Consider the following 26,017-nt stretch of genomic DNA (forward strand, 5'->3'; position numbering starts at 1 on the left):
GATGACATTGCAGCGCGGGCCAGATTTGGCCACCGGCTCTTAGTTTGAATGCATGATTATTTTAACATGCTGTAAATATAATGTGCAACACTGCTGCCCAGAGACCTGAACTGAACTAGTTCTGCATGCACTGCTGTAAGCCAAAGTATGAAGAGTTAATTTGAAAAAAACATGAACATAATATTCTTAAATTACAAAATGTTCTGATTTTTATAATTAACTGTACAATACAAGTTATAGGATGGTATTGTATATATTTCTATTGATATTTATGTCAACAGGATTTAGGTCGAAACCTTTTGTTGTAGTGCGTATTTTATTTTATTTTATTTTTTAATCATAATTTTGCCATGAAAATACAGAACATACACATAAATAGTCCTTGACAGCATCAGTACTCAACCCGGAGCAGAGATAGCATGACATCGACTCGGCATCCGACTTGAATTTGTTCAGAATTGTGAATGACTGACTAATGGCACTGCTGAGGAGCTGTTACAGAGAGGAAAGTGTGGAGGATAGTAATGACTGGTCGGAACTAAAGCCGCATAGGAAGAGTAAAGGGGAAATAAGTTTTTAGGGCGTATAGTGGATCAAGTAGGAAGACGGAGAGAGTGGTGGGTGGGAAGATTGAAGGGGAAGAGTTTAAGTGCTTCTCAAATTTAAGGAAGGGCACGATATTAGAAAAGTGGGACCTGTGACTGTCACTCGATTTCTGAATGAAAGAATAGGTAAAGTTGTGAGAGCAAGAGTGCACGCTGATGGTGATTTGATGATCGTATGTTTCAATGAGGGTCAACGACAGAGGGTGCTAAAATTAACAAACATGTAAGAAAGAAATTGTTGCAAGGAAAAAGGTAGAAATCAGGAGAGTAGGAGTAATGTATGGAACACTAGTTGAGGAAGATCTGTAAGAAATTAAGGAGAGTATTAAAGGAGGGCAAGGAATTAACCTGAAGAGAAAAAAAGCATGGTGAGCGGGAGCAAAAGTGGATAGTTTGCCAGTGTTGATAGAATTTCAGGATGAAGTTCTACCTAAATATCTGATAATAGGTTGTATGAACTATAAGGTGAGAATGTATGTGCCGCCACCACTGTGTTGTTATAAGTGCCAGAAATATGGACATATAGCAGCATATTGCAGGGGACAGCCAACATGTGGAAGGTGTGGAGGAGATCACGATTATGGTGCATGTGGGGCAAGTGTTAAAGAGAAATGTGTGAATTGTGGTGGAACACACGGTGTTGGCTATAGAGACTGTGAGGCAAGGTTAAAGGGCAACTGAAATACAGGGAAAAAAAGAACAGAAGGGAAAATATCATATGCAGTAGCAGTAAAAAACAAAGTACAAGGAAATCAGGTGGTGAAAAGTGTGAAAAAGTGTTGTAATGTTCAGCCGGAACATTTTTTGTACTTCATGGCAGATGTGATCAACCGTATATTTCAAGCTAATCAGAGAGCTGAGAAAACAGCCATTGTGGTGAAAAGTGCAGCTTGACATTTGGCCATGAAGGACATCACCTGGGAGCCACTATATGAGGAGCTTGGAAGTTGGGAAAGGGCAGAGAAGCAGAAAGGATTCCATCCATAAGAAAAAAAAAAACGTAAATATTAGATTGATAAATGTGATAGTGGTGTAACTACGCAAACCGACAGGGCATAAGGTTACAAAACATTTGTTAGAAGTTCTTAAAGCTATTAAAATTAGCAATAGAGTATAACCCAATTTTAGTTGTATCCTTTTTATATATTGTCTGTAAAGCCAGTAAGCCAGCGGGATCCTTCACATCTGGAGGGTGGTGGTAGTATAGCTTGTAACCGCCGTTCAACGACAAAGAAGAAGAAGAAGAAGTATAAACCCGGAAGCAGTTTAACATGACTTCCGGTTGTCGAGGCGTGAAGATGTCGCCTACCCTGTTCAATTTTGTCGAGGCTAAAGACAAGTTTACGGTGGGGAAACTCGTCGAAAAATATTTATTTATCTTATAGTGTATTTAACGCTGTATTGTGTGAGTCCAAACCACGTCATTCTGCGAGCGGGGGACCATTAGTGCTGTTTTTCTTCATGTGTGCTAACCTAGCATTTAGCTAATGCCAATGTTTTGTAAATCTTTTCTTAGGCGTCCATCAAACAAGCATACACCGGGAAAAGCAGCAAACCAATACTAAACTCCTTTAATCAAATCTCTGGAAAGTAAGTATCAACATTCATTCAACATCAAACACAAAACATGTGCGCGCAGTGAACGGCTTGTTTTTCTGCTAATCAGTGACACCGAAAAGAAGACCACACTGGACCAAGCTTTTAGGGGAAGTCTTGGAGAGCAGATTGTAAGACAACTTTTCAGACGGTTTATTTTCATTCAAATCTGCTTGACTATGAGAGCTCAAGTCATTTGTATTTGCAGGTCGACCAGACGAGAAACTGTGACGACTACCTGTCTCTTATTTACACGAGTATAGATGTGGTTTCTGAGGGTATGTTCACACGTGTGTGTATGTATGTGTGTATATATACTCTCAACAAAAATATAAACGCAACACTTTTGTTTTTGCTCCCATTTTTATGAGATGAACTCAAATATCTAAAACTTTTTCCCACATACACTATCACCATGTTTCTCAAATATTGTTCACAAATTTGTGACAGTGAGCGCTTCTCCTTTGCTGAGATAATCCATTCCACCTAACAGGTGTGCCATATCAAGATGCTGATTAGACATCAACATTAGTACACAGGTGTGCCTTAGACTGCCCACAATAAAAGGCCACTCTGAAATGTGCAGTTTTGTTTTATTGGGGGGGGACGCCACACACGCCATCTGCCCTGAACGGTGTAAACCGGGATTCATCAGTGAAGAGAACACCTTTCTAACGTACCAGACACCATCAAATGTGAGCATTTGCCCACTCATGTCGATAACGACGACGAACTGGAGTCAGGTCGAGACTCCGATGAGGACGACGAGCATGCAGATGAGCTTTCTTGAGACGGTTTCTGACAGTTTCTGCAGAAATTCTTTGGTTATGCAAACCGATTGTTTCAGCAGCTGTCCGAGTGGCTGGTCTCAGACAATCTTGGAGGTGAACATGCCGGATGTGGAGGGCCTGGGCTGGTGTAGTTACACTTGATCTGTGGTTGTGAGGCTGGTTGGTTGTACTGCCAAATTGTCTGAAATGCCTTTGGAGACGGCTTATGGTAGAGAAATGAACATTCAATACACAAACAGCTTTGGTTGATATTCCTGCTGTCAGCATGCCAATTGCATGCTCCCTCAAATCTTGCGACATCTCTGGCTTTGTCCTGTGTGATAAAACTGCACATTTCAGAGTGGCCTTTTATTGTGGACAGTCTAAGGCACGCCTCATGATGTCTAATCAGCATTTTGATATGGCACACCTGTGAGGTGGGATGGATTATCTCAGCAAAGGAGAAGTGCCCACTATCACAGATTTAGACTTTGTGAATATTTTGTGAACAATATTTGAGAGACATGGTGATATTGTGTATGTGGAAAAAGTTTTAGATCTTTGAGTTCATCTCATAAAAATGGGAGCAAAAACAGAAGTGTTGCGTTTATATTTTTGTTGAGTGTACGTACTGTATATGTGTGTGTATATTTATCTATGTGTATATATTTGTGTGTATGTGTATATATTAGGTATGTCCGATATCCGATCGGCCACCGATAATCAGCGGGCCGATACTGGCATAAAAACGTGATATCGGCCAACGTCGGTATTGTTTTTTTCCCTACAATAAAAGCCGATAGATACAGACCTTTCAGTGCCAAGATTGGAACTTTGCAACACTACTGAACCTCATTAAGATCCAAATGTGCAAAATGCTTTTTTTTTATCAGGAGTGTATATATACACTCCTGATATTAAGACCAGTTGAAAAATAGCTAGAATTTGCATTTTGCAAATTTGGATCTTAATGAGGTTTTAAGTAGAGCTACAATATGCAAAAACAAGAAGGGGGAGTGAGACAAAAAGCACTTTGAAAAAGTAATTTATTGAAAACAACAATGAAACTGAAATAGGCTGTTTATCAGCTGATCAAAAGTTTAAGACCTTTGCTCAAAAAAATAACAAAAAACTCTCCAAACCCGAACATAAAGTGTTCTCAGTAGGAAGGAAGGGCAAACAGACAGTTGTCTGGAACTGATGGCCATTTTTATAAACTTCGCTTGCCATCCATCCCCAAATGTTCTCTATGGGATTTAAATGAGGGGAACATGCAGGATGGTCCAAAAGAGTGATGTTATTCTCCCTGAAGAAGTCCTTGGTCAAGCGAGCATTGTGAACTGCAGCGTTGTCCTGTTGAAAAACCCAGCTGTTACCACACAGACGAGGGCCCTCAGTCATGAGGGATGCCCGCTGCAACATCTGCACGTAAGCATTTGCCGTTTGACGACCCTGCACAACCTGAGGCTCCAGTGTTCCACCGAATGAAAAAGCACCCCAGATCATGATGGACTCCCCTCCACTGTGCCGGGTAGAAAACATCTCAGGTGGGATCTCCTTGTCATGCCAGTAACGTAAAACATCTCAGGTGGGATCTCCTTGTCATGCCAGTAACGTTGGAAGCCATCTGGACCGTCAAGGTTACATTTTTTCTCATCAGAGAATAAAACTTTTTTCCACCTTTCAATGTCCCATGTTTGATGCTCCCTGACAAAGTCTAAACGGGCAGTTTTGTGGCGTTGAAGGAGACGAGGTCTTTGAATTCCTTTTTTGTTTTTTAAACCCTTTTCCTGCAGATGCCGTCTGATGGTTATTGCGCTGCAGTCTGCACCAGTAAGGGCCTTAATTTGGGTCGAAGACCGCCCTGTCTCTTGATGGACAGCCAATCAGATCCTCCAGCTCAGCGCAGGTGTGCTTTTTTTGGGGTGTACCGCTTGACTTTTTTGTTCCATAATGCTCAGGATCTTTCCAGAAATGTAGAATGACTGATTTACTGCTCCCAACCTCAGCAGCAATGGCACGCTGCGAGAGGCCTTGCTTATGCAGCTCCACAATCCGACCACGTTCAAAAAGAGAAAGCTTCTTAGCTTTAGCCATCAGGAGGGCATTACAGTGTGAATGCCTGACAGAAAATTAAAATATTGAGCAGATTTTGGCTTTTATAGCCTGTGGTCTCAAACTTTTGATCAGGTGATAAACAGCCTATTTCAGTTTAATAGTTTTCAATAAATTATTTTTTCAAAAGGCTTCTTGTCTCACTCCCCCTTCTTGTTCTTGCATATTGTAGCTCTACTTAAAACCTCATTCAGATCCAAATGTGCAAAATGCAAATTCTAGCAATTTTTCAACTAGTCTTAAAATTTTGATCAGGAGTGTATTTACACACACACACACACAGTGTTCCCTCTTTTATCGCGAAAGTGAAAACTTTGTGTTTACAATTATCATAGGTTTTAAGGCTGCAAAACCCCTCACTTTTAATATGCTTTTCTCAGACAGGCAATAACATTTTCCTCACATTTTAAACACTCTGAAAGTTCAAATTTTGTTTGAATTTTAATGATCAATCTAGATTGGACACAATAAGTTGTTAAGTGACTCACCATTTTCACAGCTTTGACTGTGCTTCGTCCTAGCGTGTCATTTTGTTGGTAACCCTACGTGACACAGCCGACATGGAGGATTTTCCTCCGCATGCTGATCGGGTTTTGTGATCAGCTTTGAAAGGCGTTTCTCAGCATTCAGATCACTTTTTTTTTTTTTTTTTTTTTTTTTTTTTTTTTTTTTACAGAAATTGGACAATATCAATCGGTGGCCCATTAATCAGAGCAGCCCTCATACATACTATTTTTCACACTTCTCTTCTTCACTTAACCATTTGGGCGCCTGAGTTTTTTTCAAAAAGGTTGTAGCTTGAAAATGGTTAGAGATAAAGGTATACTGTAAATGAGAAAAATCATCAGTATGACCCAAAGTTTGTGATGGGAGTAAATGTACTTATCTAATTTGCAAAGCATGACGTCACCAGGCTCAGAATTTGTCAGATCCCTCTCTACGATGCCAGCTCATCAAAATGTCTGATCCACTTGTGATACTCTTCCTCATCTCTCAAGCATACCCAGCCATAATCGTCGTCACTTACAGCGGGATCTTGAGCACCACTGCTGTCTCAACTGCTATTATATACCACTATTATTACATAGATAGATACTTTATATCTATCTATTATGCCTGTGAATATTATAATTCATCCAGGTTATTATCTAGCTTATCTAACTATTAGAAGTGCATTTTTTGCAGAGGACTTTCCTGGAGATACTACCGGTTATGCCTCTTTTTTTTTTTTTGTTACCCTCTCACAATTAGCGGTGTTTTGACAACCCACCACGTCCCCTCCTGTCACCCCAAACATGGTTAAGCAAAGCATTGGCAAAAGTATATGCTGCTTGTGGACTGGCATCTATAAACTCCTACACTTTGCATAAAACTACGCCTACAAATGTTGCTCAGATTAAAGTTACAGATGCCTGCCATCTTCTGGTGTAAAGTATTAATTACATAACATACCATATTTCCAGGAATGGCTTGTTGTATTCAACAACGTTGCGTGTCAGAATTTTGCGACTTTGGCGCTTAAAGGGCTATCACCCCTTCTTTAGGCTGCTGTACACTACTGTAAACGACCCCCACAATAATAAACATACAGTATTGTATCCATGCAGGGATCTGCTCTGCTACGACTCCGTTCATCCTGCTGGGAGATGTCCTGGACTGTCTTCCTCTCGATCAGTGCGACAAAATCTTCTCCTTTGTCGAGGAGAACGTTTCCACCTGGACATCAGTAAATGATACCTTACATCCTTAATGCTTATATTCGTAAAACTTTTACAAATTTTAAACATGCACTCTCTCACAGAGTTCATTCTACACTGCTGGCAAGAACTACTTGTTGAGGATGTGTAATGGTAAGCAATTGTTTGTTCATATTCATCTCTTCTTGTATTTTCTTTCTTAAAGTTACTCACTTATCTTGTCTGTTTTGTAGATCTTTTACGGCGCCTGTCCAAGTCTCAGAATACAGTATTCTGTGGGCGAATTCAGCTTTTTCTGGCTCGTCTCTTCCCTCTGTCTGAAAAATCTGGTAAGAACAGTGACTAGACAATAACTCTCAAGCAAGCTCCATCAAAAATGTGCAGCCTTTACAATGATAATGATTCTGTTTTGTAATTTTTCATGTTATTTTGCTCATTTTGATATCGTTGCCTTCTTAGAATCATCGGCTAAGTCATTTTAAGTTTTTCAAAAAATTGAGACACATGCCCAAGTCACAGTCTTGACATAGGCCGTACTAAAGGTGTAGTATCACATAATCTGTTAAACCGAGGATGTAGCCGATTTGACCAAAGGTGGGTGGCATCATAAGGAGTTGATTTAGGCAAGGAAAAATTGGGGCGATTATTTTAAGAAGGTGACGATATACATACAGTCCTTGCTAGTTTCATATATTGTTTTGTAGCAGTCATTTGACCAGATGTAATTTTTAATATTTATTTTTCTCTGTTTTACATTTTTATTTTATTTCTCTGGTTTATAATTAATTTTCCACTCATCTGGTTCAGGGTCACTGGTGAGCTAAAGCATTTAGCTGAAACAATAACAAAATACTGTAAAATAAAAAAAATATATACCGTATATATATTTCGTACTCTGCCTGTGGATATTCTCATTCATCCAGGTCATTGTATTGTCAGGGCATTGAATTGATCGCAACTGGACTGTTGAGGTTGTCTTAGGAGATGTTTCGCCAGTCATCTGAGCAGGCTTCATCAGTTCAGACTAGATAGGACAGATCTAGGCTGACTGTGTGTCCCACCTAGTAATTGAGCATGAACTGATGAAGCCTGCTCGGATAAGAGGTGAAACTCCTTCTAAGACAACCTGAACGGTCCAGTTGGAATCGATTGAATGGCCTGAGAAGAATATTTTGTACTATAGTTACATATGTAACAGTGAAGGTTAATTATTTGTACATTTTTGTATTTTCATTTCTAATAAAATAAAAACAATAATTAAATTAAAATGAGTACGGTAAATAAATACGTAAAAGATTTCAATAGTATAATGAACATTTTACATTTACATAACATTTTATAGTACAGTCATCGCTCGTTTATTGTAGTTAATTGGTTCCAGACCCAAACGTAATAAATTAATCTCTGCAAAGTAGGATTCCTTTTTTATAAATGGAATATTTTTGTAGTTATAGAAAATCTGTTTACCGCCGTCTAAATATGGTTTTTAACTCTTAATAGAGTCCTCTAGACATGAAAGTAACACATCTATAGTCACCACACCGAGTAGCTAGCTGGTGTGGCTAAGTGTCAATGTGCCAGTAACGTAGTTTGATCGGCATAACAATGTTGTTCATAATAATAATAATAATAATAATAATAAATAATAATAATGTCACTGTAGCTTGGTTAATAGGAACGTCACATTACAGCATATGTAAATGGAGCATTGTTGGCGCTTTATTAGAAGGCTTTATAGGCAGAAGAGGTGGTTCCCATATGTGCAATAATGAGCTGTCTGTTTTTATATACCGTATTTTCACGACCATAAGGCGCACTTAAAAGTCTTAAATTTTGTCCAAAATGGGCGGGGCGCCTTATAATGCGGAGCGCCATATGCGTGTACCGAGTTCCAAAATCTGTAAGTGTTGCGGTGTGACTTTTATGAGCGCTCCGCTCGACTGACTGGGAGCATCTCCTGCCGATTTATTATTTAGAACGCACAGAAAAGAGAAAGATGTGTTATTCTCTCACATAAGGATTGTGGCTATTGGGCAAAATTAAAAAAAAGTGCATTTTCCTTGAAATGTTCATGTATCCCTTGCATTCATCATGTACAGTATATGCATTCACAGTATATGCATTTGGAATTGTTTTCTTCATATGAAATCGTAATTGTAAAGCTACAACAATGTTTTGTGTTAACATTTTTGACTTTCTGGAACGAATTAATCAGATTTCTTATGAGGAAAAATTGATTTGGTTTGTGTCCGTTTTGGCTAGAGTTGGACCTTGAGGAAGGAATTAGGTTCCACTGTATAGACTCACACATGTTAGCATTGGGAGAGTTCATTGTTGTTTTTGTTTTTTTTACCTCCAGGACTTCTTCTGGTTGCTAATGTAACATGACAGAAACCTAGTGACTAGTGTGCATATCAACATGTCTTTCAGTGCATTTTTTGAGTGTCTTATATTTGTGTTTTAGTTCATTTAGTGTTTTTTTTAATGCTTGAAAATGATTAATTTAGGCAAGATTTGCACATTTTTTTACTAATAATTGTCTGTAGTCAGTGAATATATTTTTGAAAAACGATGGTACAATGAAGCCATGAAATTACAAGCACAATGTGGGGAGGAACGACTGTTCACGTAATCCTTATTTGTACTATTTTATGGAAGTATTTGTTTTTAATGTATTATATCTACAATGCGTTGTAGTTGTCCACCATGCTGCCAATAACCCTAACCATGACAATGTGTGTTTTGTGTTGTGTGGCAGGTTTGAATCTACAGAGCCAGTTCAACCTGGACAACATAACTGTATTCAACAAAAATGAAGGCGAAAGCACTTTTGGGCAAAAAGTAAAAGCAGCTCCACTTTGCATCATATGCATGTTTCTTTTCTTCAAGTAGTTCTACGTTGTTGTGTGTCCTTGTAGCACACAGAAGAGAAGGAAGATGGCATGGAGGTGGAGGAAGGAGAGATGGGCGAGGAGGATGCACCAGCAGCGTGGTATGTAAACTACTGTGCAATCATTTTGAGGAAGCACTTGTCACTTAGCCAATTGTGCTTTCAGTTCCATTCCCATTGACTACAACCTGTACAGAAAGTTCTGGACACTGCAGGACTACTTCAGAAACCCAGTGCAGTGCTACGACAAAGTCTCCTGGATGACCTTTCTCAAGGTATTTAAATGTCACCGGATGGTGGTTGGATGGTGAAGCAGGTGTTGGTCACATCACCTCTGACCGCTGCAGTACTCGGACGAGACCTTGGCGGTGTTCAAGAGCTTCAAGTTGGACGACATGCAGGCGTCCAAGAGGAAGCTGGAGGAGCTCCGAGCATCCAGCGGAGAACACGTCTACTTTGCCAAGTTCCTCACCAGCGAGAAGGTGGGCTCATTATTTATTTTTCATGGATTATTATTAATATCCAGAGAATGTCAGATATTTATATGAAAAACTTGTACTTTTGTCTGACTAATGGAAAATGTTGCATCTCCAGAGTGTGTCATGTTTTTATTTTTAGCCATAAAGCAAAAACAGTTTTTCCATATAAACGTACACAATTGAGAGATACACGTGTTACATTAGACAGCAACAAATTAAACTGTTATTAGAGATGCTGTACAGGTATTCTGTAGAAAAAGTCATAATAAAACCAAAAAAGAAAAATAAATACAAATTTAAAATCTACAAAGCAAAAAAACAAATTTCATTTATGGATGATTTATTTGTGTTGTTTAATTTATTGAAATATACCTACATTTAAAACTCCTGTGTGATTTGTGTTGTCTGTGCAGCTGATGGACTTGCAGCTGAGCGACAGTAACTTCAGGCGCCACATTCTGCTGCAGTACTTAATCCTCTTCCAGTACCTCAAAGCCCAAGTCAAATTCAAAAGGTAACATTTGGACATAAAATGTGCGAACATGAAACACTGCAACGGGATCATTTTGTTTGTATGATGACATCACAGCTCCAGCTGCGTGTTGAATGACGATCAGGCTGCATGGATCGAGGAAACAACAAAGCTAGTTTACCAGGTAACTATAAATGGTAATACTGCAGTATTATACTGTAGTATTTTCATACATGGTGTTGTGGTGCTGACCTGTGAACTTGCTTAGCTTCTCAGTGAGATTCCTCCTGATGGGGACAAGTTTGCCACCATGGTGGAAGTAAGTTGTTAAATTAGGCTAATAAAGCTAACAGTCCATGAAGTAACAGAGGGCTTCATTCATGACAGCACATCCTCAACACAGAAGACAACTGGAACACTTGGAAAAACGAAGGGTGTCCCAGCTTTGTGAAAGATCGGTACAGTAAAGCGCAGCATTGGCAGCTCGTTTCGGTGTTTTCCTCTTGATTTTCTTGCCAACATTTTTGCTGTTTTGTCTCGCCAGACCAACAGATGACAAACCCAAGAGGCCCACCAGGAAACGACCAGCTCCGGAAGACTTCCTCGGAAAAGGACCCGACAGAAAGATCTTCATGGGGAAGTAAGGATTTATTTTTTCTTTTTAGGATGGACTCGCATGCACTCGGAACATGCTTAAACAACCTGCTTTATTGGACCGTACTGTAACGCTGTAATATACTTAATGTGATCACTCCTCCCACCAGTTATAATAATGATAGTCAACACCTTGCACAATTGAAATATGCTCAAAAAAAGCTACAGAGTTAAAGTCCAGCGTACATGTACTAGCTCACACAACACATGTGATCGTTCCTCCTGCCACTTTTGGTCACAGAAATAAACAGAATGACTTAAAATAATTCACAGTTAAGGTCTGAGCCGACCCGTGCATGCATGAGCAGAAAGTAGACTTGTATATTTATAGCGATTGCTCTTCCCGCCAGTTATTGATAACTGCTACCTTGCACAAAAGAAATAAAATAGAATGACTCAAAGTAAACCATGCAGTCAAAGTCCTCTGTTCAGTCGCTCATGAGTGAGCCCAACATCAATGTGCCATATCAATAGCGATCACTCCACCCACCAGTAATTAGTAATAGTCCCCTTGGACATTAGAAATAAGCAATGACACAAAATAAGCCACAAAGTCAAAACCCTTGGATGTCTCGCACATGAGCGCACACAATTTAGACATGTTGTGTAACTAATGCAGTTGCTCCTCCTGCCAGTTATCAATGCTAACTGCAACATTGTATCATAGAAGTAATCTGTGTGACTCAAAATAATCCACAAAGACAAATGTAGACACATCATGTAATGAATGCACTTGCTCCTCTTGCTAGTTAATAATCACCAAATTGCACAATAAACATGAACCAAAACAAACCAGTCATAGTAGACGTAGTACGTTCACTAACTCACTCTTGCACGTGCACATGTAGATGTGTAATTGATGCAACTGCTCCTCCCACCAGTTAATGATAACTGCCAACCTGCACAATAAAAATAAACAGTATGACTCACGCAGTCTGAGCCCTTACAATCCTCTCTATGAACCTTTGCATATTTAAGTGACTTATCTTTGCTTTTCCATCAGTGATGAGTTGACTCGTCTGTGGAACCTCAACTTGGACAATCTGGATGCCTGCAAGTCAGAGAGCAGGTAAAAAGACGAAGTGACATCCTGTAGGTGTGACGTATTTCTTAATGTTGTTGTTGATGCAGGGAGTTCATGCCTTCACTGGATGAGTTCTTTGCTGAGGCCATCGAGCAGGCCGACCCTGTCAACATGGTGGAGGATGAGTACAAGTGAGATGGAAAAATTCTAACTAAAAGGAAAACTGCACTTATGGAATTTTGACCATCATCCACAAAACCTATGTGAGACATGCACGTCTTTCTCTTTTCTGACAGAGACAGCTCATTACTGTGCATAATGGGACATACCTATGCCGCCTAAAAAGGCAGCTATTAAAACACTCCAACCCTTTTCGAGACATGCTGTGACCATGTACGGTAGTAACAGATTCATTCCTTTTAAGCATTACCAGAACTTCTTTCCTGGGCGTATTGACTTCACAAAGCAACATGGAAACGAACACCTACACCTAGCGTTAACTTTTCCAAACTCAAAAATAAAAACATTACCTTTTTGGTGGTAGTCTGAGGCTACAATGTTGCTGGAGCTTGGTTAGCATGCATGTCACATTATACTGTATGTAAATGGAGTGTTGTTGGCGCTTTGAGTGTTTTTCAAAAGGCATTATAGGCGCAATGAGCGTTTCCCATTATGTGCATTCTTAGCAGTGTCTTTTTGCTGTTTTTGTATCTTTAGAATGCACAGAAGAGAGAAAGACGTGTGTGCGTGTCTCACATAAGGATTGTGGATGATGGGCAATATTGCAAAAATAGTATAGTTTTCCTTTTAAGTACCTTTTCTTCTTAGTTTTCTTAAAGGCTTCTTTGTTGTCTGTGTGGTGCAGAGTTGTTCGTAATCCAAACTACGGCTGGCGAGCACTGAGGTTGTTGTCCAGAAGAAGTCCTCACTTTTTTCAGCCCACCAACCAGAAGTTCAACAGCCTGGCAGACTACTTGGACAGCATGGTCAGCAAGCTGGCCAAGGAGCTGCCTGTAAGGATCACGCATATTAAGCCACACAGTGAGGACATAAATGGCTACAATGCTCTTGTTTTTTTTTTTGTGTTTCCTACACAGAAGGACATCCCCTCCGAGGAGATTAAAACGGGTGAAGATGATGACGACGACGACAACGGAGACAATCTGCTCAAAGACAGCAACGACAGTGAGTCGAATAAATAGCTAATTATCATAATCACCTGCTACTGAAACTTTTTTTTCATTATGACTTTACAGAAATATATTTAACCCCTCACCCCCAAATCATTTCTGAACTCTCAAATTTTAAATGCTCATGTGCAGGCCCAAGCATGCCCAGCAAACTGGTGAACAACCAGCAAATGGACGACATCGCCTCCAAGATGGGAGCTCGCTGGAAGACGCTGTCCTCCCACTTGGACATGAGTGCAGCTGAGCTGCGTGAGATTGAGGCAGAAAGTGATGATGTAGACATACAGGCCAAACTGCTGCTGGTCACCTGGCAGGACCGTGAGGGGGCCCAGGCTACGGTGGAAAACCTGGTTGCGGCCCTCAATGCCGCTGGCTTCTCCAAGATGGCGGATGGCCTCAGTGAGGCCTAAAGAGAACTTAGAGCTTTTTTTTGTAATTGTGTGTTAAGGCCAAAAATGTTTTTTGTGGGCATGAGCTGTGAAAAAAAACATGTAGATTTATTTCCAAGCTGACATTAAAGACAGGTTTTGCTATACAGTGGCATACTCTTTATTTTCAGCACTTATGAAAAGCCATCAGTCAATAACTTATAACAGAGTGGCGATGAGTGAGACTTCTTACACATTTGCTGCTTAGACAAAGTGAACCAATATTTTTACACAGTAAGACTTGTAAGCATCATGGCTGACTGCTGCTTGTATTTGGCAGAAAAGTTGAAGAGCCGGAGAGGACGTGAGTGAAAGGCGTAGCGATGGATGACAAGCACCTGGTGAAAGGCTTTAAAAATAGACAGTGTAGAAAACATTTGCAGCTTCTTGGTACCAGTCCATGTTTTGAAGCTCACCAAGGTTTGAGTTGTTTACAGAATGTTGAGGTGACATGTAAGCAGACAGTAACAATTTGTTTGCGTTGTCCCCTCTTTGCCCGCCAGCCGGACAGACGCTATTGTTGCTCCTCCTCCAGTATTTCCAGCCGCCGTGGGCCATAGAGTAGAACATATGCTATGTGCCAGTCCCCACCACCAGACAGTCTCAGGATGTCCTCTGGAGAAACCACGCTCACCTTGTCGTCATCAAACTTCACCCACTCATCTGTTATTACAGAGGAGAGGAACCGTTTGATGACATTTCTTTGTTGCTACATTAAAGTGCCAACAGCACCCACCTTCTTTCCTCTTGACCCAGCCCACGTAGTGACCTGATGAGCTGGAGCGGCCTTGATGTGTCAACACAGCCTGAAGGTCGTAGTAACCGCTGTTGTTGGAACCAACATCTGTAGGCACCCATGATCTTATAATAGAATACTTACTGTACATGCGCAATAAGACATTTAGCTTCCCCCCCCCCCAAAAAAAAACCCAACAAAAATGGGGAAAAAGTACAAGTATCAAAGCAACCTTTTATTTTACAGTATATGCCTTGATGGGAAAAACAAACCCCTGACGAAAAGTTAATCACTCTATCCATATTCTATGCCGCTTATCCTCACTAGGGTCGCGGGTATGCTGGAGCCTATCCCAGCTGACTTTGGGCGAGAGGCGGGGTACACCCTAGACTGGTTGCCAGCCAATCACAGGGCACATATAGACAAACAACCATTCACACTCACATTCATACCTATGGACAATTTAGAGTCTCCAATTAACCTACCATGCATGTTTTTGGAATGTGGAAGGAAACCGGAGTACCCATAGAAAACCCACGCGCACACGGGGAGAACATGCAAACGCCACACAGAAATGCCCAACGGGAAGCAGTGGAAGGTATTTGTGGTGAAGTACAAGTCAGAGATGTGAGTACTTACCATCAGGGAAGGAGAAAGGTTGGTATTTCACTTCCTGGACTGCACCTGCTTTCTTTGTTGGCTGTTTTAACGACATTTGATGAAATGTCAAATTCCAGGTTACACTTGGCAAGAATTCACTCGGAATGACGGGATCCATGTCCTCACCTTCTGCTGCTGCTTCTCCAGCTTTTTGTCTTCCACCTCTTTGAACTTTGACCTGACGGGCAGCATGTTCTCCTGCAACTCAGCCGTGCACAGCTCGTACACGTCCAGCATGAGGGGGAACTTGACATCCTATAACACAAAAAACGACAACACGTTCACACAAACAAGCTAGTATCAGCTTAGATGGACATGAAGGTGACCACCTTGAGGACTTTGGCGTTGACGGACTCTTTCTCTTTGTAGTAAAAACGAACCATCTGCACGGTCAGGTAGGCCGGGAGGCGACTCAGTTTGGACTAACACGACAAGAAGAAGGTACATGTCAGGAATTGGCCTCATGTGTCTTAAAAAAAGTATTTTATTGGTCTTACTGATTTGATATAAAGAGCATTTCTTTCCAAGCTTGTGGACATTTTGGTGATTTCTTCCTGCAGTCTCTGGAGAGTAAAAAACAAACAAAAAAAAGGTGTTAATATGGAAACCAGCTCATCATGCAAAGGAAAACACTCGCACAAACACAACTGCTGTCTTTTTGCTTTTTCTTTGACATTTTTGTGAGGCCACAGGCAAAAAATGTGATTGCGACAACCATAGGAAAGGGAGAAAGTCTCTGTCCAGGCTGCTCAGTATAACATGGCTCAAGCAACAATGGAAAAACCTACTTACTTCTTTAGGTTTAATATTCACAGTGCTTAACTTCTTTTTACACTTACAAATCATCCTGAACTTTGACCCTGGAACACATGATTTATAGGCTGTTCATCAAATGATCAAAAGTTTAAGACCACAGCCTTTCATCGTGACAAACGTGGATTCAATGTCATTTTCTGTCAGGTATCCACACGGTCGTGATCTCTTGATGGCAAAGACCAGAAAGCTTTGCGTCTTTGGACGCGGTAGGATTGTTGAGCTGCATAAGCAAGGACCCTGGCAGCGCGCCATTGCTGCTGAGGTTGGACGCAGTAAGACGGTCATTTTAAACTTCTTCAAAGATCCTGAGGGTTATGGAACAAAAAAGTCAAGTGGTAGATGCAAAAAAAATGTCAATGCCCTGAGCCGGAGGATCCGATTCGCTGTCCATCAAGACACAGAATGATCCTCCAAATGAAGGCTGTTACTGATGCCGAGTGCAGTCCAATAACCAACAGACAACATCTGCGAGAGAAGGCTTTTAAGAACGAAAAACATCTTCAAAAGGCCTCGCCTCCTTCAACGCCACAAAATTGGCCCTTTTGGAATTTGCACAAGAGCACCAAACATGGGACATTGAAAGGTGATAGGAAGAACAGATTCTAATCACTATGAGTGGAGAATGGTTTGTAAATTCATCCTGGAATGGATTGTGTTGGATGGCCACTGAGGATGCATTCAGGTACATCCCGTACATACCAGCCTCAGTCCCGTGGCGAGATACTTGACTTCTTGATTGATGAAGCAGCTGAGTTGAAGTTGACTCTCTTTGCCTTTGATTGGCTCCTCCTCCTCTGACTCTGTGCATTTCATACTGAGGAGGACTTGAGGAAAAACCATCTTGAAGCGTAGAAGTCATATGGTGAAGAAATACTCCACAAAGGATACGTTGTTTCAAATTCTACACCAAAGTACTGGTCGATGAAGTTCTTCTTGGAGGAGGCGGAGGCACTCTCAGTGTCGGTCTAAGCATAGAAAGAAATGAGTGAGTTATGATGATGAATGCAAAGTCTGGTGAAGACAAAGGTTCTACCTCCATGGCAGTCTCTGCTTCTAGTGGCTCCAGCTTCTGCTGAAGGACTCTTACCATCTGCAGCCAGCATTCATTAGCATCCTCACAACAAAAAGAAGATTCAGACGTAAAGATACACTCTAGAGATGACATTTACCATCTTCCATCCTAACCTGTTGGAGGTACTGTCCCTGCTCTCCCTTCTCTGCAAACTGTGGAAAGGCCATGTGGAGGAACTGCAGCAAGATGATTGGGGGTAGGCTGGAGGAGGTCTTGTCCATAGTCTCATATAAATCACGCAGAGCTGAACATACCAACATACTGTTAGTACACTTCTGTATGCAGAAAAAATAAACATTTCTTGCACTGTCCAAGCGTAAGATGGCACCTTCCTTTGGGGTACCTACTACGACTACATACTCTATGTATTGTACTTCCTACCTGCTGTGATGTATTGTGATGGTGCACTGGCCCCTGAGGATCGCAGTGCGCCGGAATACCTGTAGAGATACACCTACAGTCAAAAATATTCTAGACACAGAAACACCAACATGGCATAGCTTGGCTGTAGACTCCAAAGCACTGATGTGTAAAGAAAAGTAGCGCTTGTTGACATGTGCTTACTTTCTGAGAGCAGTCTTGAGCTCGGGTACAGAGCGCAGACACTGCACTGTGGCGTTCATGTAGCATGTGTTGCCCAGATTGGTCAGACCACAAGGCAGCTCCATCTAACAAATGAAAAATTCAGGACTTAAATGTCTTGAACGAGTCTCCACAGAAAGAGACACTCAGAAATTCCAACATTTCCACAGACTTCAAGTACCCTCGCAACCCTGTGACATCCAGTAAAGGCAAAATGTAATTTAAAATGATGTTACAATTAGAGCCTGACCGATATGGGATTTTTGGGGCTGATGCCAATACTGGGGGCTGAAAAAGGCTGATATATCGACCTATCTATGAAATAAGAACATTTATATCCACAGGATATATACTGTACATGAGAATACATTTTTATAATACCCAAAATATGATTCAACACCAAGAAGCAGACCACTAAATTAAAATAATGTGTTTATAAAAGGCTTATTGACAAAAACATCTTACCAATATTAATTCATCATATTTACTAGCTATTGAAAAGTTCCATCTGCAGCCACTGAGTGAGCATTTGCAAACAGCTCAAACAAATGCTGAATGCAAACAAATTAAAACATGCATCACGTTACTAGACTTAATACAAGGGACTAAACTACATTTTATGTTACAATGTACAGTGGTGTGAAAAAGTGTTTGCCCCCTTCCTGTTCTCTTATTAGTTTTTTTGCATGTTTGTCACACTTAAATTTTTCAGATCATCTGATGAATTTAAATTAGTCAATGACAACACAACTGACCACAAAATGCAGTTTTTAAATTAAACTTTTTATTATCAAGGGGAAAAAAATCCAAACCTAAATGGCCCTGTGTGCAAAAGTGATTTCCCCCTAAACCTAATAACTGGTTGGGCCACCCTTAGGCAGCAACAACTGCAATCAAGCGTTTGCGATAACTTGCAATAAGTCTCTTACGGCGCTGTGGAGGTATTTTGTCCCACTCATCTGTGCAGAATTGTTGTAATTCAGCCACATTGGTGGGTTTTCCAGCATGAACCACCTTTTTAAGGTCATGCCACAGCATCTCAATACGATTCAGGTCAGGGCCACTCCTAAGTCTTCATTTTGTTTTCTTCAGCCATTCAGAGGTGGACTTGCTGGTGTGTTTTGGATCATTGTCCTGCTGCAGAACCCAAGTTCGTTTCAGCTTGAGGTCATGAACAGATGGCCGGACATTGATAATTTTGGTTGGCCGGGCAATAGTGGGAAGGTTCACCACTGTTCCACATTTTTGCCATTTGTGCATAATGGCTCTCACTGTGGTGTGCTGGAGGACCAAAGCTTTAGAAATGGCTTTATAACCTTTTCCAGACTGATAGATCGCAATTACCTTCTTTGTGTACTTTCTTTAAAGTACACAATAGCGCTTCTTGGCTGCAGATAAAACTTTTCAATAACTAGTAAATATGACTAATTGATATTGGTAACGTTTTTGTGAATATCAAACTCTAGGCTAATTACCAAAATGCACTAAACGTATATATTTTCATCTTACAGACAGAACGGAACAGTGAAGTGTGGAGGCGTTACATTAGATGCAACATGTGCAGTGTGCAAGTTAGCCAGGGCTCCAGCATCAGCAAAGCAAAGAATACTACACATTTGTGGCAACACCTAAAAGTAAATCACAAAGAGGCATGTCCTTATGTTGACAGTCTTACTAATTCAGTTTCCTTATTTTAATTTGGTAGTCGTCTGCTTCTTTGTGTTGAATCGTATTTTGGGTATTATAAGCATTTATGTTCATGTACAGTATGTGTCCTGTGTATATCAATGCTCTTGTTTCAGAAATTATATTATTATATCACCGATATCACCGTTTTTTCAGCCCCAATATCGGTATCGGCCCCAAAAGTCCCATATTGGTTCGCCTCTAGACAACACACTTCTAATATACTACTGTGGGACCTCTAAGACTTATTTGTAGGAAAATACTATAATATGGGACATTTAGGTACTCACAGCTGAGGCCAGCTGCTCTTCAGTCATGTCTTCTACAAACATGGGCCTGACAGCCGGCTCCTCGGGCAGAGCTTCGGCTGATCCCATCATCAGCAGAGTCATTCCCTAAAACCAATAAAGAGGCAATCGGCAATATAAGACACTGCAGTAGTCTCAATCCGTTTAAAGCGAATACTTGAGTACTTACATTTTTCAGCTTTATATTCCCCCACTCATCGTCCTAAAACATACAGCAGACATGGATTGAGAGTTTGAGGCTACTTTGGGTTTTAAAATGAAACAAAACACTATCTGATCTCGGGATGGGTATCAAATTCTGTAACATAACGGCACAGATGCTGACAGAAACAGTAGTAACCAGACTAAGTATATGTCGGTGCTGAATTAATTTGGTGACACTGAAATGAGGTACTGGGTCCCGATACATATATCATTAGAAATTGCCGATACCACCTGTGGAGATTTCAAATCCGTGAGCCATGTCTGTGCTTTAGTGATGGCGAGATGAAGCCTCTTGAAGTCTACCGGACAATTGGTTCATTTCTCAAATCTTCATGTGCAAACTACCTACTACATAATGTGTGCTGCATCTAGTTTTGTGTCTGTTATGGCTGTTGGGAGTGACTATGAATTACAAAAAAAAATGTATGACTAATAAATACATAAATAAATAATACAAATAATCACAGATGTGTATAATAAAATGTGTGTGTACATTTTGCTGAAATGGTAGCACTATAGATAGCACTATAATGATATAGCAGGTTGTGTCTAATGTTTTTCTGTCACATCAAGAAAATAATTGAATGATAATTTAACTTAAAATTTAGACTATATAAATATCTTGACTCTTCTGGCACAAGTCTGGTCAAAGATCGAACCCACACACTCTGCTTCAAAAGTCAGGGACGTTTTCCATTACACCACCTCAGGATAATGCATAATAACAACAATGATAGTGTTTGCCATAAAAGTTTCATGTAAAAACACCCATTCATTAATCCAAATGACATTTTACAATCTATTTTTCATTCTCACAGGAAAAAGTGCGTCAATTTTAGGCTATATGCGGAATAATTCAGTTTTTCATGGGACGTTTGGCAACCCTAAAGCCCGAGGGGTATACAGTATATTGCTGTCAAACCTTGTGGCATAAACAAACCCACTTCCCAAAGCAGTCTCGTGGTACAGCCGGCCAGCTGGTCTTTGGACGTCATAATTTCCAGCTCCCCTAAATGAAGCAAGCCTTGCTTTGTGAAAATGCCCCCTCCATTACCTGACACACACTTGGAAGCCTTAGCACATCTTATAATATTACTAGCTTTAATATTGTCAGAAAATTTAGCCAAAAGAGTATCAGCAAACATAGCCGTTTCCACACATGCACTGCAGCCATCGTCCTCACTCATGTCACGCACACACTACGCCTGATGCGTTCAAGTCCACACAAAACACTTAGACATCTACGCAACACAGCACTTCCAGGTCGCTACAATATCATACTTGCCTTTATAGAGGAGTTTATTACAGCCTCATATAAAATTGATAATGACAATGTAACGACCCGGGTGTTACGTGCAATGTTAAAAGTTCTGTGTTGCCCAACTGCGTGTGAAGCTGTGAATATGTCAGGCTGACCGTGTGTGTGTGCGCGCAGCGCTGCTTGTGTGGAGACGACGACTACATTTGCTGAGGCAGATCTCAGCACAGACACATTGTTGGTCTTGTGCAATAAGGCAGAGGAGGCCTTGGACTTGGGCAGCTCCAGCTCAGCGCCAACATCAGGTTGTCAAGGAGGTGCGGAGGCAAGAGCAGGCAGTGACATATGCAAAGGGTGTCTCGCAAGCGAAGCAAGAACAGTGGAAGAGATGGAAGGGATTTGAGAGGATAAAGTTCTCTTGGAGGGAGCTGTTGGGCAGGGAAGCATTTCGCATTAGCTTCATCTTACTGGCCATGTGCCATGTCTTGCCTACCCCTCTAACTTCAACCAAAGGTGCTGAGAAGAATCTACATGTCCCCTGTCCATCACCAGCCAATCTGAAACACATTCTGGTTGGCTACAAGACAAGCCTATTACAAGGCCGCTACATCTGGCAACCCAACCATGTCCTAAAGTGCCTTGCAACTACCCTGGAGAACAGACACAAAAAGGTCAATTGCCTGCCTTCTCCACCACTCCATTCAGCATCTGCAAGAGCATTCATCCAAGAAGGTGCAACACCAGCTGAAGTCCACACAACATCAGACAGCTGGGACGGGCATGTGACTAGAAATTAGTGGCAGATCTGAACCAAAGGCTCTGTTTTCCTTTTTTTCCTGTTTTCTCTGAGATTGCCACAACAAACCTCAGACCAGACCCCGTGCTCTGGTCCTCCACACTTCAAAGTTTACATCATTGCGTTCCCTGGAAGGATGCTCTGGAGGCGGCCTTAAAACACAAGACCCTCAAGTACACCGAGCTGGCAGCCGATGCCAAAAAACGAGGATGGAGAGCCAAGGTTTGCCCCGTGCAAGTCGACTGCAGAGGCTTAGTGGGAAAGTCTATATGAGGCTGCTTAACGACTTGGGAATTCGAGGCCAAACCCAAACGCCAAACCATCAAAGCCCTTTCAAGAGCAGCAGAGGAAGCTAGTCAGTGGCTCTGGGTGAAGAGGCGAGACATCTGCTGGGCCCCAAAGTAAAATCAGGGGCACAGAAGGGTTGAAAGCAGAGGGGGGCACACCTGGGACACCAGGTGTTTTACAATGAGCTCTCTGGAGGTGTTACGGGCCTATCATTGAAACACCAATCAGGGTTTCCCCTAGAATTTCATGAAGCTGTGATGGTGGGCTGCATGGGAGGCAGACTTTCACCAATGGCACATTTTCCAATTCTTCGTGAAATTGTAGAGTTTATGACATGAAGTGCAGCCATGAAACAGTTTACTTTTTTTCCTGCAGGCCTGCAGGTGACACGCGACCCACAATACCTTCGCAATCGCCGTAATGGGCACCCCTGATATAGCATACATGTCCACACTGTATTACTTGATTACATTGTTTTCACGTAAAAAAAAAACAATTTCCAAGGAGTGGCCGCTTTTACTGAGCCGTGGCACCCCGCCAAGATCTATTACATATTGTGGAAACCCTGACCAATGAAGGAGGGTGCCCGCCTGGTGACCCCAATAGAGTTTGTAATCCCCACACACACGACATCACCACAGCATAAAGATGACTGCATATATCATTCCCATTTATGCCCCAGATATTTATGTTCATTCAGGGGACTGTTCCACCTAGTCCGAAAACAGAACTTTATATTATTTAAGTATTTAAATTACTATTCTATTCAACTTGCATGTGACAAAATTCTGCAAAAATAAAAAGGCACTGGTTTTGGACATAACTTGCATGTTTTCCTTTTTTAAAGTACCGATTTGGGCACCAGCGCCGTTTCAAACGTACTGATTTGGCTCCGGTATCGGCTGACATGTAAACAATATCTACCCTAACATAACCTTCATTCTGTGTTTTACCTTGAGGGTGCCTCCCTTCACCATCACCTTCTGCCTGTCCGGCTGCACTCCTGTCAGGGCAAAGAGTTGAGCCTTGAACACCATGGGCGGCTCCTCGGTGTTTAGCTCCACGGCGTCAAACTTCTCTTTGCCCCATTTCACGTTGACTACGAAAGAGAATGAACATCACCAAAAATGCACAAGTGCACCTCTACAATGCATGACACAGCAGAAAAAGTTAGCCGCATTACCTGGCTAAGGAGCAAGGCTAGCTGTTGACTGTGCAGTTAAACTAGTGCATGACAAGCAGTTCCTTTATTTTGATAGTTTGGCACATTAAAGAACGCTTTTTGAGTTTAACATTTCCGTATTTGTGTAATTTAAAACAAATACGCAAACAAAGCTTCGACAGGACTGGACTCGGGGTTTAGCTAGCTTTGTTAGCACTGGTACCTGTGTACAACAGACTTAAGTCTAACGTATCTTATTTCGGATGTAATGTAGTCATATAAAACAACTAAGATAAAAACGCTCTTGACTGATTTGACGAACGACAGCTTTAAAATGAAAACCACTACCACCCGTTAGCCCAACGAGCCGAGTTAGCTTAAACGGCTATCAGGGTTGCCAGTTACCCATAGTGTCCGACTCGACTAAAAAGTCACTTTGAGCGCAAATACAATGTTATTATCAGTTAACTGTTACACATGTATGCATTTATCTATTGGTGTAATTATTTACACGAACGCGTTAGGTGGCAAGCTAAAGGCTACAACACAAGCCATTAACAGTTAGCTCGCTAACCGCACATGAAGCTAACACACTAAATCACGTTACTGCGCTCAACACGAATGCAGTCTACTTACAAAACTTTTACACACTGTCGTTAAATAAGCCGCATTGCCAACGAGCCCATACCTGAAAAAACCGGCATATTTGGCAAACTGTTTTGTATGTTTCTTCCTGTTTTCAGTTCAACGGGGCGCGAATGACTTGGCTAGTTGTTACTAGTGTGAACTTCATTCAAATAGAATGACGCTGCCTACAACACGCTGGAGTTATCGATGAGCTCCGAAATTTACTAGCCAGGCCTGGCGCATTTGACATACATCATGCTGGTCAGTGTTTATTTAAATGACAGCATTCAAACCCAAAATAAGACTGGAAATATTATTTAATATAAAAACAAATACAATATATATTAAAAAATACATTAAAAACTACAGCTAATGCCTTAAACGATACGGAACACTTCAGGGCCTCATATTTTCAGAACATATATGGAAACTACGAGTCTACAGTGAATGATAAAGATATGTTTATTGACATATCCATCAGTGCGGACTCCAATGCAAATAAACCATGCAACTTAATTATCCAAGACCAGAGTAGATCAGAGTTCCAGTGCTTTTTTTCTTCTCTTAACCGAACAAAAAGTTTTTTTTAAAAAAATGTGGAGGTAAGTCCCATAATCCATATGTCTCTCTCTTTCATTATTTACACTTCAGAGGGGGTGTCTTGCATTCACGAGACCATGGCGCGTTAAAGACAAAGTGGCTTCTTTTTAGCTACACCACCTGTCATGATATCATCTGTCATGATATGAGTGGAGTCTTGGGCCTTTTTATAATTATATAATTTCATTGCAATGCGTCCAAAAAGAGGTAATCTAATATATATATAGTTTATATACTCAAACCAGAGAAAGCAAATTACAATAAAACCACACATATATGGCAGTTAAAAAAAAGTAATAAGATGGAAGCATTATGATTTGTCTCGTTTTGGAGGAGGAAAAAAAAAAAGATATGGCAGTAAAATCAATATCCAAAAGGCTAATAAGGCACTAGGTGGGCCAAATGCTACACCTGTTTAGTCTTCTTCAAATAATTTACAATTCAAACAGTGCAGTTTTACATTTGTTAACTTAATGCTTTCCTTTTTGAACCATTTATCTATGAGTCAATGTAAGGCAATACATTACAAAAAAATACAAGAAAAAAAAATACATATCACAAGACAATGTACCAAATAAACAAAAAGTGATGGAACTTTTAGGACTCCTATATGCCATTACAATGGAAGCATCCTTATTTATGGCTTGGAGCAATACAAATAATTAGAATAAAATAATGCATAGATTTAATGATGATCTTACATGCTCCTCACGCAAAAAACATCTAATAATACTCACGTCCCAAATACTGTTCCAAATCTGATAAACTTGACTTGGAGAGTAGTACGAATTAAAAAAAAAAAAAAAGGCCAGAGAGAGAATTATAGATGAAGGCATCAGTCATGTTTGTTGAACGGAAGTTTGTTTGCATTTAACGCCAGGATCTTGTCAGGCATGTTATTCCATGTGTCCACCCCTGAGATACAATCACTGCAATCCCTGGATGACAGTACCTTAAAGTCCCAGCTAACACCCCTTCCCAACTGTCCACCACAAGTGTCATGTATTTAAAAAATAATGTCTCCACGTGTCCTGTCCAGCTTGACGTTTGGCCTTCAGGACGAGGGTGCCCTCTTCTGGTACAAATGTAGAGCTGCGAGACAGTGATGGACTTGCAGGATGGTGTGGTGTGGGGTGGGTGGGTTATTCAGGCCTCTCTCAATGTCCATCACGCCTTTGTGTCTTGCTTATTTGCTAATACAGTGCTCAACACAATGCACGAGGAAGGAGGGGAGGGAGGGAAAGTATAGGAATAGTCCAGAAACTACAAATCCAATGGTTGAGACGGTTAGCTGAAAGAAAC

At 41.0% G+C, this 26,017-nt stretch overlaps 3 protein-coding genes across 4 annotated transcripts in view; 1 reads left to right on the top strand and 2 right to left on the bottom strand.

Moving 5' to 3' along the window:
* Positions 1-1,858: 1,858 nt before the first annotated feature.
* thoc1 (THO complex 1) lies at positions 1,859-14,025 on the top strand. Its single transcript, XM_054759860.1, has 21 exons — positions 1,859-1,951; positions 2,122-2,195; positions 2,272-2,332; positions 2,410-2,479; positions 6,694-6,812; positions 6,888-6,936; positions 7,017-7,112; positions 9,542-9,624; positions 9,702-9,775; positions 9,840-9,948; positions 10,021-10,155; positions 10,566-10,666; positions 10,742-10,808; positions 10,893-10,943; positions 11,012-11,082; positions 11,169-11,264; positions 12,282-12,347; positions 12,410-12,493; positions 13,168-13,315; positions 13,400-13,487; positions 13,625-14,025. Exons 1-21 carry the CDS (start codon positions 1,877-1,879, stop codon positions 13,900-13,902), a joined length of 1,995 nt encoding a protein of 664 aa, XP_054615835.1. The 5' UTR covers positions 1,859-1,876; the 3' UTR covers positions 13,903-14,025.
* usp14 (ubiquitin specific peptidase 14 (tRNA-guanine transglycosylase)) lies at positions 14,018-24,341 on the bottom strand. 2 transcript variants are annotated; one of them, XM_054759870.1, is made up of 16 exons: positions 24,177-24,341; positions 23,280-23,425; positions 19,950-19,982; positions 19,763-19,867; positions 17,769-17,872; positions 17,586-17,644; positions 17,318-17,448; positions 17,166-17,246; positions 17,021-17,097; positions 16,832-16,946; positions 15,814-15,879; positions 15,646-15,738; positions 15,443-15,571; positions 15,296-15,356; positions 14,657-14,764; positions 14,018-14,583 (listed from the first exon to the last, which is right to left on the bottom strand). In XM_054759870.1, the coding sequence occupies exons 1-16, from the start codon at positions 24,190-24,192 to the stop codon at positions 14,435-14,437; spliced, it is 1,473 nt and encodes a 490-aa protein (XP_054615845.1). In that variant the 5' UTR covers positions 24,193-24,341; the 3' UTR covers positions 14,018-14,434. The 2 variants fall into 2 exon arrangements, with proteins under 2 accessions (XP_054615845.1, XP_054615852.1); XM_054759877.1 differs by lacking the exon at positions 24,177-24,341 and adding an exon at positions 23,510-24,112.
* A 213-nt stretch (positions 24,342-24,554) lies between these two features.
* The window catches only part of rock1 (Rho-associated, coiled-coil containing protein kinase 1), a 48,065-nt gene continuing 46,602 nt past the window's right edge, over positions 24,555-26,017 (bottom strand). Inside the window, exon 33 of the mRNA XM_054759848.1 lies at positions 24,555-26,006. Within this exon, the coding sequence (XP_054615823.1) occupies positions 26,003-26,006 (4 nt within the window). The 3' untranslated portion in view covers positions 24,555-26,002. The remainder of the gene's footprint in view (positions 26,007-26,017) is intronic.

The sequence above is a fragment of the Dunckerocampus dactyliophorus genome, chromosome 2 (genome assembly GCF_027744805.1).
Source record: "Dunckerocampus dactyliophorus isolate RoL2022-P2 chromosome 2, RoL_Ddac_1.1, whole genome shotgun sequence".
Classification (NCBI taxonomy): domain Eukaryota; kingdom Metazoa; phylum Chordata; class Actinopteri; order Syngnathiformes; family Syngnathidae; genus Dunckerocampus; species Dunckerocampus dactyliophorus.